This window comes from Prionailurus viverrinus, chromosome A1, assembly GCF_022837055.1.
Source record: "Prionailurus viverrinus isolate Anna chromosome A1, UM_Priviv_1.0, whole genome shotgun sequence".
In the NCBI taxonomy this organism is placed as follows: Eukaryota; Metazoa; Chordata; class Mammalia; order Carnivora; family Felidae; genus Prionailurus; species Prionailurus viverrinus.
Window position 1 is genome coordinate 196,338,979 of NC_062561.1, and position 17,244 is coordinate 196,356,222.

The following is a 17,244-nucleotide window of genomic DNA, read 5'->3' on the forward strand; positions in this document are numbered from 1 at the left end:
GGCTAATGGCATGTCTCACTACTGTGCCCTGTACTGACAACACTGTCCTCTTGCCTTTTTCCAGGGTAACATCCGCCCTTCAATTTGCACTCCTTGACAACCAGTTATGAATCCACCTCACTGTTTAATATCCCAAACCAAAGTTCTCCACCTGATAATTGACTATAAAGGCATGTATGAGCCAACCAGTCACATGGGCTTAGTGGGGTCCCAGTATACTATCTACCATATTTCTCTCACCTACCCACGTAGGAACTTGGTTTAAAAAAAAAAAAAGGAAATAAAGAGGCCACATGTAATTGTCAAAATAATGTGAAATTGAGAGCCAGATAGTCCTGGGTTCATGTCCATGCTCTAGCACCTACTAGCTATGGGAGTTTGGGCAAGACACTTGACCTCTACTGAATAATAGATTTATTATCAAATAATTTCTGAATTTCAGTCTCCTTCCCTGTAAAATGAGTATAATACGCAGTGTGCAAGGTTGATGAAAGGCTTAGAGATACAATGCATATAATGTTCTAGCAAATGCCAGAATCCCAATAAAAACAGCTGCTATTAGCATTTTTATGTAATTATTAAACTCATGCTGTGTTTTAGTGATCCCCTAAAGATAAACAAAGATGCTCAGTTCCACTGGTCCAACCCACCTACAGTTTTTTACAACAAATGTATCTCGGATTGTGTGAGATCCAAATCAGAATGCACCAAACAGGGTGGTGACTTGGGAGAGGTTCGAGGCACAGAGCAGGCATCTGGAACCAAGAAGACAATGGGACAGGATCTGGGGATTCTGCCAGCACTGGACTTGAGTGTGGCACAGACAATGGGTCAAATTCAAGGGTCAGATCAGCAATGAAGTAGGAGCACTGGTGGACTGCGGGACCTGGGGCAGAAGCTTTTTGTTTCTTGCCCCTTTTAATACGTCCTGATAATTATGGGTATCTACAAACCCACAGCTACATAACCACAGCCAGAGATAGTATCAGGTGGCATTAAAGTGTCATGAAACTGTCACTTGGGGCAATTCTAGGAGATCCTGGGCAGTGTAGTCTAGGAGTTAATTGCTTGGCATGAACATCTTAGGTCCAAATGTCAACTTTAGCACTTGCTAGCTGTGTGATGTAGGAACAGTACTTTAACCTCTGTGTGCCTTGATGTAACTAACCATAACATGGGAATGATAATAGAACCTACATCGCAAGATCACCATGAAGATAAAATAACACACATCATGCTCTTGGCATCATTCCTTACACGTGGTCAAGTCTCAAGCCTACGTATCAGTATTATCAATCCTGGATCTACCAGTAACTAGTGGTGAGAACTCAAGATTTTAGGGCTTTAGATGCCACATCTGTCCAAGGTGGAGAAGAATCTTCTCTTCATGCCAAACTTCACAGAACAAAATTAACATAAGGGTGCCCTGAAAACTAAAAAGCAGCAACCCCAAATCACGCATCATCAATAAAAGAAGCCAGTGCAGCATACTACTTAAAAGCAGACTTTGGAGTCAGCCAGTCATGGATTCAAGCTTCAGCCCTGTCACTAACTTTAGATGAAGCACAAGATAGCCCCCGGCCTCAGTTTATCTATAAAATGGTGTCACTGTGAGAATTTGGTGAGAGGGCTCACTAAAGCTCTTAGCACAGTTCCTGGCACTCAGTCGGGATTTGGTAAACTCTACATGTGCCAATGAGCCAGGTCCTTACTGTGAAGAGCTGGGGCTGACTCATCTCACATTTGGAGACCTCGTCTATGACTCTGGTTCCACGGTGCTTTTCAGAGGGCTGGGGAGGGCAGTTCCCTCCTGGGGTGGGAGAGGAAGAGGCAGCTCATATAGCAAGGCTAAGCACCCTCTACTCAGATTCCAACCCTCCTGATTACTGTGTAAGTTTGAACAAATTACTTAACCTCTCTGCCTCTCCTTCACCTCTAACTTAGGTTGGTTATATCTATGCTATAGGGTTATTTTAAAGATAAAACGAGCTGAGGGGTATCTGGGTGGCTTAGATGGCTAAGCATCCAACTCTTGATTTTGCCTCAGGTCATGATCTTACAGTTCATGGGATGGGGCCCCATATTGGGCTCTACACTAGCAGCACAGATCCTGTTTGAGATTCTCTCTCCGCCCCTCTCCTGGTCACATGTTCTCTCTCTCTCTGAAAAAATACATAAATATTTTTTTAAAAATTTTTTCATGTTTATTTTTAAAAGAGAAAGAGTGTGAGCAGGGGAGGGGCGGAGAGAGAGGAAGACACAGAATCTGAGGCAGGCCCCAGGCTCCGAGCTGTCACCACAGAGTTCGACGCAGGGTTCAAACTCATGAACCATGAGATCATGACCTGAGCCAAAGTTGTATGCTTAACCAACTGAGCCTCCCAGGTGACCCTAAATAAACATTAAAAAAAAAAAAAAAAAGATAAAAAGAGCCGAAATGCATGGCATGCTTAGCACAACACCTGGAACATAGTAGGTCCTCAGTAAGGGGGACCTTTTATTACTTATATGGCTAGTGGTTAAGCTAAGCTGAATGGTTTGAATGCCCCTACCTACACACCTCTGCTATTCCTTCTACACGAGATTCCTTTGACCTGCAACTATATATATATATATATATATATATCCTAATCTAAATTCACTGAGGCCACACCCTAGTCCTCAAGCCCTGTCCTGCTCTAAGCCTGACTCCCCACCCCTGGACTTCCTCCTCACACATCAGTGGCCTCCTTTCCAGCTGAAACTAGATATTGTTCCCATCTCAGAACAATACCAGACCTGGAGGTGCTAACATCGAGGGGGCTGGAACAGACTGAAAGGGGCTATTTCCAAAGTCACCTTCCCTCTGAAAGCTTTTCCTGATTCACCCAAGCTGGCTGGAAGTCATCTCAAAGACTCGAGAGCAATATCTAATAGCAATTTTTTAGAACCTCTTTGACCTTTGTCACTGCCAGTGTTGTGTGGTAGTTTTTGTGTCCATATCTTGCATCACCCGCCAGATAATTTGAACTCTCTGAGGGTAGAAACCAAGACCTTATGCCTCCACCCTCACTGTTCTTCCTCTAAGCCTAACAAATATTTATAGAGTAGAATTGAGTTTAGACAGAAGAGACCCCTTTGAGAGCTGGATACGGAGACCTAGGAAGGTATGAGAATCTGGCCTTTGTCCATGCCTTGGACACTATCTCTTGGCTCTGATTGCAACGGGAGCACATCCTGTCTACCACGTTCCCTTCTCACCACCACATTCATCCAGGCCCCTTCCTGTTAAGACACTTCATGCTTCCTAATTGACCACAGTGCTGAGTTTAGGAGAGTTTAGTGGGAAAAATTGGAGCGTGAAGTTAGACACAGCGGGGATGGCAGTGGGGGGCAGATCCCACTGCAGTGGCACACAGGAAGCCCTCAATAGATGTTTGTTGAGTGGTAGAATGAGTGAATGAAGGAATGAATGCTCTACCTTGGTCTTATAAGCAAGGTAGTTGCCCCATTACCAGAAAACAGACCATCAGCGACTCTCGGAGGCAGGATGGGTGAATTGATCCTAGATACTACGGAGCGAGAGCTCAGGAAATCCCTCCCACCCCAGACTTAGATGGGCTAGCCTTGAGAGCTCGAGACCTGGAAGCCAACTACCGGAGGTGGAACCTGAGGCTCTAGGGTGGAGAATTCAAGTGTTGCTCCTCTGGCCGCTGACCCTGAACGGAGACGCCGAGCATGTCAAACGCTGACCAGTGTGATTGCAGGGCTAAGTGAGCAAAACAGCATCTAGCTTTCAGCCTATTACACCAATTACATTGATCTCTTCTGAACTGCATTTCCCACTGCTGTTTACCAACTAAGGAGGAGGAAATCGATGGCAACAGTTTGTTTGGGTAGCAGCCTCTGAAGGGAGGAGCAGGGGGCTGCTGGGAGGAGTCATGCTGCTTGTGGACACCAGATACATTCTCCAGGTCTCCGGCTTTCCCTTTGCACTGGTCATTTCCTAATGAGGCCCCACCGCTCTTGTTTTCTTTTTCTACTTTTAAGTGATGTACCTTTATCTTTTTTACGATCAACATGCATTTACTTTTCTTATAAGGAAAACTAACATATCTTTTTAAATATCAGTAATAACATGCAAGTGTCATAATGCCCTCCCCTACTTAAAATTTTTCAAAGGCTCCGCATGACTCTCGGGATGAAGTCCAAATCCCTCAGGAGAGTTTGCAAGGCCCTGCAAGCACCTTCCCCTTAACACATCTACTTGCTGTTTTTTCCAAAGGACCATGCCCTTCCTTTTTTTTTTTTTTTTAATGTTTACTTATTTTTGAGACAGAGACAGACCATGAGTGAGGGAGGGGCAGAGAGAGAGGGAGACACAGAATCCAAAGCAGGCTCCAGGCTCTGATTTGTTAGCACAGAGCCCGATGCGGGGCTCAAACTCATGAACCACGAGATCATGACCTGAGCCAAAGTTGGACGCTTAACCGACGGAGCCACCCAGGCGCCCCTAAAGTACCACATCCTTCCTTTGCCTCAAGACCTCCCAGTATGCGGCTTCTACTGCCCAAAGTGCTTTTCCTCTCTGGCTCAATCTTATTTGGCCTCACCTTAAATATCGCTTCTTCTGGAGCCTTCCCTGACCAGATTTAGCCTCCTGCCCTAAATCTGGCTGGAGGGCCTGTCTTCTACATCTCCATGGCACCCTGTATTTCATCCCCATCGCAGCCCTTGTCTCCGTGTGGTGTAAACATTACACTTAGGCTCTGGGACTGCAAGAATATGTCTGTCTTTCTTGTTCTTGGTAGATTCTCCAGTGCCTAGAACTGTGCCTGGTCCTTAATAGAGGCTCAGTTAAATGGAAAAATAAAAATAAAATAAAATAAAATAAAACTAGTAACAATTAGCTGTTCGATTTGGAAGGGTTCTTAGAGACCATCTATCCTAACTTTTTTTTTTTAGAGAGACATTGACAGTGCAAGTGGGGGGGAGGGGCAGAGAGAGAGGGAGAAAGAATCCTAAGCAGGTGAGGCAGGCACTGTCAGCGCAGAGCCCGACGTGGGACCTGAACCCATGAAACCATGAGATCGTGACCTGAGCCAAAACCAAGAGTCAGACACTTAACTGACTGAGCCACCCAGGCTCCCCTATCCTAACTTGTGTTAACACTGAGGCCTAGAGAAGCCAATAGGTCCTTTACTGAACCGCTACGTGACCTTAGAAAAACGCCTTCCCTCTCCGGGTCTCAGTCTCTCCACTATAAAATGAGGAAAGCTCTTCCTACTCTAACTTTTTCTGGCTTTGCTTCCTCCTCCTTCTGGGTATTGGGTAGCTCGTAGGTGCACTGACTGCGTGGGTAGGTGGGACGGTGCAGGAGAAATATAAGGTCAGACTCATCCTCTCAACTTGCTGCCGATCAAGTTGAGAAGATAAGGTGCACCCAGTGCTAAATTAAATGTTCCTGGTGATTCCGTCTTGCCAAGGAGATCAGAAAAGGAAGAGATCGTGGAAGTCTGGAGGCATTGAGACTCCTGCAGGAGACAGCACCTAAGCTGAGCAGGCAGAATTTACCGAGGCAGTGAGGATGACAGAGCAGTATCTCTGGCACAGAACTGGCTAGTCACACCTGTGGGACATAACAAAGGGCTGGGCTGACGCATTCAGGGCCCAGCTCTGCCACTTACTAGCTCTGGGCCTTGGGCAAGTTTCATAACCTTTACAAGCCTCAGTTTCTTTCCCCTCACTAAAGGAACTTGAATGTCTGGTGTGCAGGGGTTTCGTGAGGATTAAGTGTGTGTGACAGTACCTAGAACAGCACCTGGTGCCTAACAGACCATTTTAAGAAATGCCACTTTGTTTTCTTCCTTCCAGTCATGTCAACAGGTGTGACGTATCACTGGCAAGAACATCAAAAGTGCAGCTGGGGTCTGGGGACTGAAGACTCTTCCTGCCCAACCACTCATAGTCTCATTTACTCTGACACGATTTGTCCAGTGCCCCGTTGCACACACAAACACATGCATGCAAACACATGCTCGAGCGCACTTCACGTAAAATCCAAGAGAGAAAGAGAGGCTAGTTCTGATTCCCCAATCAGATGGGGCCAGATTGGGAGCCCTCCATTACTGTCAGCAGGAAAAACAAAGTATCAACATCCAGGTCTGGCCTAGAGTTCTCCTCCACCACGGGACTTATAAGACATGAGATTATGAGACCAAATGTCATTTTCTATAGGGCTGTAGGGAGAGGCCTCAATGAAATTATAGAACAATCCTATATAATACCTTGGAACATTTTATGAAGCTATGGATATTTCTGAAGGAGAACAGAATGAGGCATGTGCTGTGGGGGATGCTGGCAGGGGTGAGGGTGAGGGTGGGGAGGAGGATTGTTTTAGTCCATCCCTGCTGATGACAGACCCAGAGTGATTAGGAAAAGAAAATGTAGCATGATCTCATTTATCCAGCACCTTCAGGGAAAGCAGCAGGTGCTCCTGTGTGGAGACTATTGGTGAAGGAGAGCATTCAGAGTTGGACTTGAACTGAGGTCATTAATCTTTTAAGGAACTATAGACCCTTTTGAGAATCCAACATAGAGACCCATGTTCTTCTTCCCGGAAAGCACAAATATGTCCCAAATTCTACTTGCAGTGACATAATATTCATAGATCACAGATTTACAATGCCTCCCTAACAAAACTGAAAACGTTTCTTCGTGAAAATATTTAACTTCATTACCCACTTTCCTGGCACAGAGACCCACCACCCCACTAACTGCTTCTCAGGCTGTGAATGGAAACTAAATGGACTCTTTCGGCTCCTCTAGAACCAAGTGACCAAATCCTCTGCTAGGAGTCAGGACTCGTGTTCCAGAATCAACTCTGACCTGCTTTTTCAGAGTGACACCAGGTCGGTCTTAACTCTGGACTTCATTTTGTCCATCTGGAAAAAAAAAAAAAAAACAAAGGTGGACGGTGGGGGAGAGAGTTTCGACTAGGACCGTACTTCTCGTAGGTTCTATAGAAGACAAGCATCATGTACAAACACAAGAGCTCTATAGCCAAAATAAATCGAGGAAATAATGCATATTCTATTCCCTTCTTGGAGATACGTACAAATAGTCAGCATATTAAGGTCTCTGAGAAGTCCTACAATAAAAAATCCATTGCATTTGGTTTAGTCCAACATTTCCCTCTTGGGTTTGATCACGACTTTTTCAGCCACATAACTCCACTACAGTCACATCAGAGAAGCCCTTAACCAAGCACTGAGTTGAGAACCCAGTAAGGTATAACTCCACAACATCTATGCATTCTCTCCAGGGGTGGCTGGGTCAGTTGGAAGAGCATGCAACTCTTGATCTCGGGGTCGTGAGTTCAAGACCCACATTGGGTGTAGAGCTTACATTTAAAAAAAATTTTTTTTTGAGAAAATTCTCCCCAAAGAAATAAAGCAACATATATGATAGAAGGTTGCAGAAGGCTGGTATTGAAACAGAGAGATGTGAAGCCTACGACCATTGAATTCACCCATCCTTCCTTCGCTGCTTGGGAATCAATTGCTCTCTTTAGACAGAATAGTGTGAATGCTCAGGCATCAGCTTTTAGCCTTTCCTTTTGCTCCTTCAATCCATCTAGAGCAGTGACTCTCAAACCTCAGTGTGCATGGGAATTACTGCCCTGATGGCATCGATAATAAAAGGGAGACTTCAACCTTATCAGTGATGGACTATTAATCTCACCCAAAAAAATGAAGCAAACAGGGCAAAATGTCAACAGGATGAAAACAGGTGTTTATTACACCAGTCGGTGCTTTATTTTTTGTTTGTTTGTTTTTATTTTTTAAGTAGGCTCCACGCCCAGCAGGGAGCCCAGGGTGGGGTCTGAACTCACAACCCTGAGATCAAGACCTGAACTGAGATCAAGAGTCAGATGTATAACCTACTGAGCCACCCAGGTGCCCCAGTTGGAACTTTATTATTTTTTTTTAATTTTTCAAAAGAAAACATTTAAATAACTCAGTTCAGAACTAAATGTACTTAATTTAAGAGGATTTCTAGGAATGACTCCCCTGACTTTTTCCTGATGCACAGACTTTACATCTCACCCCATATTAGGCACAACCACACTCATAACTCTCCAGAAGGGACTTTGGGGCATGCTGAACAAAAGCACCAGGGGTCCTCTGAGAGTTGACATCCCAGGGCCTGACCCTGACTCTACCTCCTCATCTCCTGGCTCTAGGACTATAGGGTCAACATCTTCCTGCGGCAGCAGTGGAACGACCCCCGGCTGGCCTACAATGAGTACCCGGATGACTCTCTGGACCTGGACCCATCCATGTTGGATTCCATCTGGAAACCTGACCTGTTCTTCGCCAACGAGAAGGGGGCCCACTTCCACGAGATTACCACAGACAACAAACTGCTGAGGATCTCCCGGAACGGAAATGTCCTCTATAGCATCAGGTGAGTTCCATACAGGTTCGCCCCCACCCTCCTCCTCAGAACACACCTTGTCCCGTTGCCTTCGGGGAGCAGATACTAAGAAGTGAACCAACCAGGCGTGAACAGGCCCTGGCAACCCAGCTCCTTTGCACAATACACAGAGCCAGCTCTGTAAATGACACTCAGCGACTGAGAATCCAATACCTTGAGAAATCCTAGGAGTGAGTGGTTCATTATAACCAGGGGAACCGAGAAAGCATCCTAAAGAGCAGGAGGGGGGTTAAGGTTAGGCCCCCTAAGCTCACCCACAATTTCAATAAAACAAAAATGGAAAAGAGTATTCAAAGGCAGTGCTCAGTGGCAGGGCTGTTCAATTACTCAAAATGAAGAAGTTCTAGAGAGATGACATTCAACATTATGCCTACAGGTAACAATGCTGTATTGTACACATAAACATTTGTTAAGAGGTTGGATCTCACATTAAATGTTCTTATCAGAATAAAAAAAAAAAATAGCAGGAGCAAAGGCACAAAGCCTGAAAAGTCATAGCCACTTCAACAGCCAACGAAAGGTGGATGGTGCTACTCACAGATATGAGCCAGGGCTGCCCCAAACCCTTTCTATCTTCCATACCTTGCACTGGGTCTAGGAAGCTAGGACCCCCTTCCCAGCTGGGAGGTATCCTGCAGATGTTGTTTAGGGGCAAGCTTTCACAGTCTCCTGCCAACTCTCCCCACCTCATTCCCAACTTCTTCCCTCGAGCCATGGAAAAAATGACCAATGTCCATTTTAGATTCTTACATACCTGGCATCCACTGAGAATTTATTAAGCTGGGTATTTTACATAAATTATTTGTAATCCTATAAATCCCATGAAGTATTTTTTTATTATGCCCACTTTGCAGATTAGACAGGTGACGATCTTAAAGTTTAAGTCATTTGCCAAAGTTCCCACAGTCAGCCTAGATTCTCATCTGTTAGCATGGATCTGATGCCTGCTCAGGACCTGGAACAGTGTAGGGCATTCGATAGGTACTCATTTGATGAATGAATGAATATGTTTTTATTTCAAAGAGCTTAAAAGGGACTGTGGCCCTAAATGACTCCTCCTCCCCCTCCAGTTCTTTGGCGGAAGAAATCTTCCTGTTTCCATTAGCAGATGAGCTTTAAATGTCCAGGACTATAGGGGAGTCTGCATACACATCCTAACCCTCAGATGTGACTGGACTCAGGGTGTCTCCTGAGAGCAGGACAGGTAGGAGGGGGGTTCTTAAGAACCTCAGCAGGGAAAGGAGGCACTAAGGAGGGGATGGCTGGGTAGAGCCAGAGGCCGATGTGGCCTTCCTCACCCCGGAGCCTGTCCTGCCAGTGCACATCCAGATGGAAGGGTGATGGGCTCATGAGAGCCACCAAGTGCCCTGACTGGCTGGGGCAGGAGAGGTTACCCTGCTTGGATTTTGCTGCTGCCAGGCTAGTTTTGTATCTCTACAAAGCTAAGCCCCATGCAGCATGACAGAAGGACAAATCAGCAAAAAGTGATGTTCCCAAGGTCATTCAACTTCAGGAAATTAACCTAGTGTGACAGCTGCCCCACTTTGGAGCTTTTATCTGCAGAAATTCAACTGTGTTCACTTTCTCTTCACCTTCCCCTTCCCTCTCCCAACCCATTCTTCCCTTCCTTCTCACCTCCCTTTCCCCCCTCTTGCTTCTTACCTTGTGCTTAAATGGGACCCAAATCCAGACCAGTTGGAAGTGAGCTGGAGGGAGGAAGTGGACACAGGGCCATGCGCTCACCGTCTGCAGCTAAGATGCCAGCAGCTAAGTGTCACTAGACCACCGCCAGTGAGGTGCCTTTCAGGCTGGCAGTGTTGGAAAGCAAACACATGAGCTCAGAATCCAGTGGCCAGGAGACAAAGTTTTGAATCCTGCCTTTGAGCCATCACTTGCTGTGTGACCTTGCCTGAGTCCCTACCAATTCTTCTCTGTACCTCAGTTTTCTCACCTGTCAAATGAGGGAGTTGGCCTGATGATCTAAGGTTCTTTGGGGTTCCGAGAGCCTTTCTTCTCTATTCTCTGCAGCAGGTGCTCAGATGTTGGCACAGCCTTTTAAGCTGAAGCCTTGCATCCTAACCTGAGCTGCAGACTCCAGCTCTGTTAGGGGGACTCCCTCTGGGTCTAAGGCTGAGCCTCTTCAAGGGTCTAACAACCTAAAATAAACGGCTATCCCAGAAGCCTGGGGGCACCCACCACTTCCCAACTGACTCCAGCGTGAGCCCACAGGTGTGAGCCAGCTCTGTTTGGACACCCAGAAGGGCCTCTTTGAAATGGCTTTTGATAAGTCCAGTGTATGAAGGGAGGCAGCAAAGAACCACTTGAAGCACCTGACAGGTGCACCTGGGAAACCTGAGACCTGGGGCTACTCAACTTAAAATCCAGACTCTGCAGAAGACAGCCCCTGGCCTCCAGGCCTTCAGGCAGCTTGCTACAGGCAGATGTCTAGAAGCCAGATAGTCTCCAAAGAAACCCACGAATTCCACTGACTGTGTGACTTTAGGCAACCTACTGTATCTCTCTGAGCCTCCACTCCATAGCTGGAATATAGAAATAGACATGTATTATTTCAATACACGCCAGTTCCCTGCCCTCCTTGACTTGTCCAAGTTAACTGATTTTCTGGTAATCACTAGCACAGAGGCACAGCTTCCCTGGTCTGTGGGTCTACCATCATCCAATTCTTTTCTCTTCCCAGAATCACCCTGACACTGGCCTGCCCCATGGACTTAAAGAATTTCCCCATGGACGTCCAGACGTGTATCATGCAACTGGAAAGCTGTGAGTCCCTTGCCTGAGGGTTTTAGAAAAAACCAGACTCCCCTTTACCCAGGGGACGAGCAGAACTTCCCATACAGCTACTCCTAACTGCTGGACCCCAGGGGATTACTGCACTAGCCCAAAATACCAGATGAGGGGCTTTGCTTTAGAAAATGCATTAGAAATATAACCCCCCTTCCATTGTCTGGCTGAGGCCCAACTTTGAAGCCAGCAGTATTTTCCCAAGACTCTGTTCCATGTCCCTTGCGGACATGCTCTCCAGGAGTGCAGCAGGAAGAGTTTGAACAAGCCATAGTCCTTGAACTCACAGGAAGATAGACAACTAGATGCACAAGTAACTCTAACACAGGGCGGCAAGCGGTAAGCGTGTTGTGAGAAGTACAAATGCTGTGGCCTCATGGCAGAAGAGTGCTTCCTTCTGGTTGGGAAAGAGAAGGGGTGCTAGGGAAGGTTTTATGTAGGAGGTCACAAGTGAACCTACCAGAGGAGGTAGCTGCCTTCTTTGATTGCAGACAGAAACCAATCCAATTTAAAAGATGGAAAGAAATGGAAGGACATAGGGGGTCCTCATGGACTTGAAAGAGAAGCTGAAAGCACAGGAACCAGGGCAGAGGATTTAGGCAGCAGGAACCAATGGGGCAGCCCCTTGGAGCACCACCTCTGAGCGGAATTGGCACCAGCTGACTCTGAATCTTTTGTCACTTGACTCAAGAATCAAATCAGGAGACTATAAATGCTGGAGAGGATGTGGAGAAACGGGAACCCTCTTGTACTGTTGGTGGGAATGCAAACTGGTGCAGCCACTCTGGAAAACAGCATGGAGGTTCCTCAAAAAATTAAAAATAGATCTACCCTATGACCCAGCAATAGTACTGTGAGGAATTTACCCAAGGGATATAGGAGTGCTGATGCATAGGGGCACTTGCACCCCAATGTTTATAGCAGTACTTTCAACAATAGCCAAATTATGGAAAGAGCATAAATGTCCATCAACTGACGAATGGATAAAGAAGATGTGGTTTATATATACAATGGAGTACTACGTGGCAATGAGAAAGAATGAAATCTGGCCATTTGTAGCAACGTGGATGGAACTGGAGGGTATTATGCTAAGTGAAATAAGTCAGGCAGAGAAAGACAGATACGTCTCTCCACTCATATGTGGATCCTGAGAAACTTAACAGAATACCAGGGGGGAGGGGAAGGGAGGAGAAAAAGTTACAGAGAGAGAAGGAGGAAAACCATAAGAGACCCTTAAATTCTGAGAACAAGCTGAGGGTTGGTGGGGCGTGGGGGAGAGGGGAAAGTGGGTGATGGGCATTGAGGAGGGCACCTGTTGGGATGAGCACCGGGTGTTGTGTGGAAACCATTTTGACAATAAATGTTAGATAGATAGATAGATAGATAGATGATAGATAGAATCAAAGTCCTGCCATAGAGGATCTGATTGATATAGTTGAGTCATTAACTCACACCTTGGCCCCCAACTGATAGTCCTACAACAGTATTCTATAGAATCATTCCCCAGAGGAAAAGAGGGAGCTTGCAAGGATGGTGTGCAGGCAAAGTAGCAGATGTGAGCTGAATATGACCATGGGGGTAAGTATTGGGGACAAAAGGACAAGCCAGTGTCAGATGGTGGCGGGGGGGGGGGGTAAGAAGCACGGTAGAAGGGCAGGGGGCTAGAAATAATTAAACCAGTTTTAACCTCTTTTGTTGCAAGTGGGCTGGGAGAGAGTGGCAGCAAGACAACATGGTCTCATGAGTTCCATCTAGTGCCCAATGCCTCTTAGTCTCTAACCCAAACCAACTCTGACATGCTTCAAATAAATGCTTCTGGGTGGTGACTGCTCCTTCTTCTGAACCCCCATCCCAGTTGGCTATACCATGAATGACCTCATCTTCGAGTGGCAGGAGCAGGGAGCTGTGCAGGTGGCAGATGGACTAACTCTACCCCAGTTTATCCTGAAAGAAGAGAAGGACTTGAGATATTGCACAAAGCATTACAACACAGGTAGGTGCAAGGATGTCCTCCTCAGGTCCCACCCCCAATCAGGGTCAGAGGTCATTTCAAACATTCATTCAATCAAGAGGCGTTCTTGATGGACATAGCTTTGTGTTAATTACCTCATGGTTAAGAGAATAGGCTTTGAAACCAGAAAAGTGGCTCTGACCCTTTCTTCCTGGATGTCCTGGGGCAAGTCACTGAAGCTTAGGCCACACTTCATTGCAAGGGAGTCTGGGAGATACGGTCTCCATCCCAGGTAGCAGCATCCCCAGTCAAAATGAATCCTACTCCTAAGGCAGAAGGGCAGAGCTGATATTAGGAGGACATCTAGCAGAGTCTGTCACAGGGGAGCTGTCATTTCAGACAGAGCACAAGTACACAGACTTCAGCAGGAGGGAGCTGAGAGGTGGCACTGAGGTTATAAATAAGTACAGTTGGAAAGCGTCCCCTAGATTGTGAGCTGCAAGAGGGCAAAGAAACCACCACTGTTTTGCTCAGGTCTCTGTTTCCCAGGCACAGCACAGCCTTCGTTGGAAGATCAGACACAGGAATGAACTGGAGTCAAACCAGGACTGGCCTTCCTTGCCCTGCCTCAGGCTGGGAAGGAGCTTCATGGAGGCACAGTGGAAGAAAGACAGTCAATATGGCAACTGGAGGGCTGGGTAGGAGGCTGCTGTGTGAGCCCAGCTGAGGAGAGTAGAGGCATGAAATAGGCTGATGACAGATGCCAGAGAGAGGAGGAGGTGAAGCAGGGGTGTTGAGAGAAATCACTATGTGCTCTGGTGCAAGGAGAAGGCCCAGAGCAAGGGCCGGTGGCATGAGCTCTGGGCTGTCTGGGACAGATGCCCCTTCCTGTGTAACCTCCGAGGTGTCTCAGAACCTCGAAAGATACTCTCTTGATCCCTGGGCACGCTGAGCCTTAGAGAGGTAATGGTACTCCCATTAGCAGCCATGAGAACAGTGACTTCCCATGAATCACATAACCACACTGACTCTCACATACCACAGCCCATCATCGTTTACACAGCGCTTTCTCATTCACTACCTCATTTGTTCTTGACTATTCCTATTGAGGTGAGAGCAGAGTTCTGTGCTTGTGCTAGGCCCTGTGGTTACAAGCGAGAAAGGCTGATAAGGCCCTGCCCCATGGAGCAGACAGTCCAGGGAGCTCTAGGAAATCACCTAGTAACTGTGCTGCAGTGGACTGGAGCTGAGAACACCCCCATGGGACTGGCTCTGTCTCAGTTCCAGGGATGCACAGGTAGGGAGGAGACCAGCTACCCACAGTCCGGTGCAGAGAACAGAGAGAGAACGATGTGCCTGTACACTCACTGTATTGTGCCCTAAAGGCCCTGATGACCGTGTGAATAGAACTGAACTGAAGAAATCTATGGGTTGGGGGGGTGTTGAGCCTAGGGCATACCACATTCAAAGCATCACAGAGGAGCAAGGTGCTTGCTTTGTCTGGTTGTGGGAAGGAGTCTGGGCATTCCAGACAGAGGCATTAGCAGGAGCCAAAGCTCAGAAGTGGCAAAGTGCAGGACTTGCTCAAGGCAAGGGATAGAATAGAGGGGGTCATGATTAGGGTGAAGAAAGAAGGGAAGAAGGATGGAAAAGCAGGCCAGAGCATGTCTGTGAAGAGTGGACTAAAAACTTTGAACTTCTCCCTGTAGGTGAAGGAGACTTTCTGGTCTGAGGAGAGAAGGAAGGAAAGAAAGGTTTTATAAGAGGAAGTAAGAGGGGCCACCTGGGTGGTTCAGTAGGTTGAGCGTCCAACTCCTGATTTGGGTTCAGGTCATGATCTCACGGGTGAGTGAGATTGAGCCCCACATTGTCAGCCGCACTGTTAGCATAGAGCCTGCTTGAGATTCTTCCTCTCCCTTTCCCTCTGCTCCTCCCCCCACCCTCTCTCTTTCAAAATAAATAAATAAATATTAAAAAAAAAAAAAGAATGGTCTACTTAGGCCCACTCTTAGCAACACAATAAGGCTGATGAGGATGATGGCAACTGACATTTCTGAGCATTAATGATGTGAGGACCGTACTAAGTTCTTTATAGGCATCATCATAGTAACCAAATGAGGTAGGTACCATCACGACCACCACCACCATCATCATCATCACCATCCCTACTTTACCATAGATGAGGAAACTGAGACACAGAGCGATTCACTTGTCTTGTCTGAGGACACTTGTCTGAGGACATAGCTAGGGTGAGCCTGAACCAAGCCCCAGCTGACCTCAAAGCCTTGGTTGTTTTGACCTCAAAGCCTTGTTCCAACCCACCAGGTGACTTTGCCTTCTCACTATAATTTCTCACAGGGAAATTCACCTGCATTGAGGCCCGGTTCCACCTGGAGCGACAGATGGGCTACTACCTGATCCAGATGTACATTCCCAGCCTGCTCATTGTCATCCTTTCATGGATATCCTTCTGGATCAACATGGATGCCGCGCCAGCCCGTGTGGGCCTGGGCATCACCACTGTGCTCACCATGACCACCCAGAGCTCTGGCTCCCGAGCATCCCTGCCTAAGGTAAGTCCTACTGCCCAAGAGCACAGAACACCTGGACAAAGGACTCTCATCTCCCCACCTTGCCTGAGATAAAGAGAGCGCAAGGAATTAGTCACTATGTATCTACTACACTTGGCAGGATCCAGCACTCTGGGGGTGTTTTTGTTTGTGTTTTGGAGTTGTTGCACACAGTAAACTTATTTGCAGCAAATAAGGAGATCATGGGGAATAACTTCCAAAGCCATAAGTCCCTGAGTGAGGGTGAATGGGTTCCTTTTATTTAGGGTCAGGATGCATATAGAAAGGGGAGTCTCATCATTGTATGTAGAGGCGGGCGTAAGGTTGCACATGTGCCTTAAGGAAACATGCCAATACGTATATTATGTGAATGAGGCTTGTGCTCCACCTTGGGTGGAGATTTTAGTATTAAAATGAGGGAAAGGTAATGGTAGGTCACTCCACAGGTCACTCCATGGTCCATCTCCACAGACATGAATCAGGGGTTGAAGCCCAACTAGGATCCAGCATTCTGATCCAGCAGACCTCTCCTCCAGATGTGCATTATGTTGTATACAGTTACCAGACAACACAGTTTGCTCCATTCCCTGCCAACATTGCACACACGTCCTGCTCACTTACTATTAACGCTCAACTCCACTTCCTCCTCCATTCACTTTTAGTGCTAAATGCAACACCCCGCTTCTTTCACCAGTAACAGTAGATACTTGGTGTTGGGTGTCTCCAAGACCATCCCTACATTCAGAGATTTGATACGACTCACAGGACTCAGCATAGCACTGTACTCACAACTAAGATTTCTTACGGTGACGTATTAAGGACATAAGCTAGATGATAAAGGGAAAAGACACAGGCAGAGTCTGGAGGAATCCATGTGCAAGCTTCCTTGTTTTCTCCCTCCCACGAGAGGGACCACACGGTGTACATTCTGACCCCAACAATACAAAAGCAGTCATGCGTGTGAGATGTTTCTGCCCAGAGAGGCAGAGAAATTGCTTTGAGATTCTTTTAAGATTCTGTATCAGTGTTTTTTCTTGGGTGCTCGTCACATGCTCTGCCTAGCACATACGAAAATTCCAGACTCCCAGGAGGAAAGTAAATGTTCAGCATAAACCATATCATCTGTACAGGCATTCTCTGCACAGCAAGACCCCCTGATCAGTTAGGGGAAGTGGGAACATTCCCCAAATCCAAGTTCCCAGATGTCAACCAAGGGCCAATCTTACAAGCACGTCTTTCGAAGGATAGCAGCGTCATCTTAAAACTCATACGTTAACACTTTTCTGCCCCTATTTCTTACATTTCTAATGTGCAACAACACATCCCGTCACTTTCACTGTTCACGCTTGAGCCACAGTCTGCTCCGTTCACTATTACCACTAGACACAGCATTTCACTCCATTCACCATTAAAGCCGGATACACATTCTGCTCCATTCACTCT

The 17,244-nt window shown here is 46.8% G+C and overlaps 1 protein-coding gene across 2 annotated transcripts in view; it reads left to right on the forward strand.

Annotated features, from left to right (window-relative positions):
- GLRA1 (glycine receptor alpha 1) overlaps positions 1-17,244 on the forward strand; it is an 81,673-nt gene that overhangs the window by 51,149 nt on the left and 13,280 nt on the right. For both annotated transcript variants that reach the window (XM_047849023.1, XM_047849032.1), the window contains exons 4-7: positions 8,225-8,448; positions 11,177-11,259; positions 13,136-13,273; positions 15,590-15,804. In XM_047849023.1, coding sequence (XP_047704979.1) covers positions 8,225-8,448; positions 11,177-11,259; positions 13,136-13,273; positions 15,590-15,804 — 660 coding nt within the window. The remainder of the gene's footprint in view (positions 1-8,224; positions 8,449-11,176; positions 11,260-13,135; positions 13,274-15,589; positions 15,805-17,244) is intronic.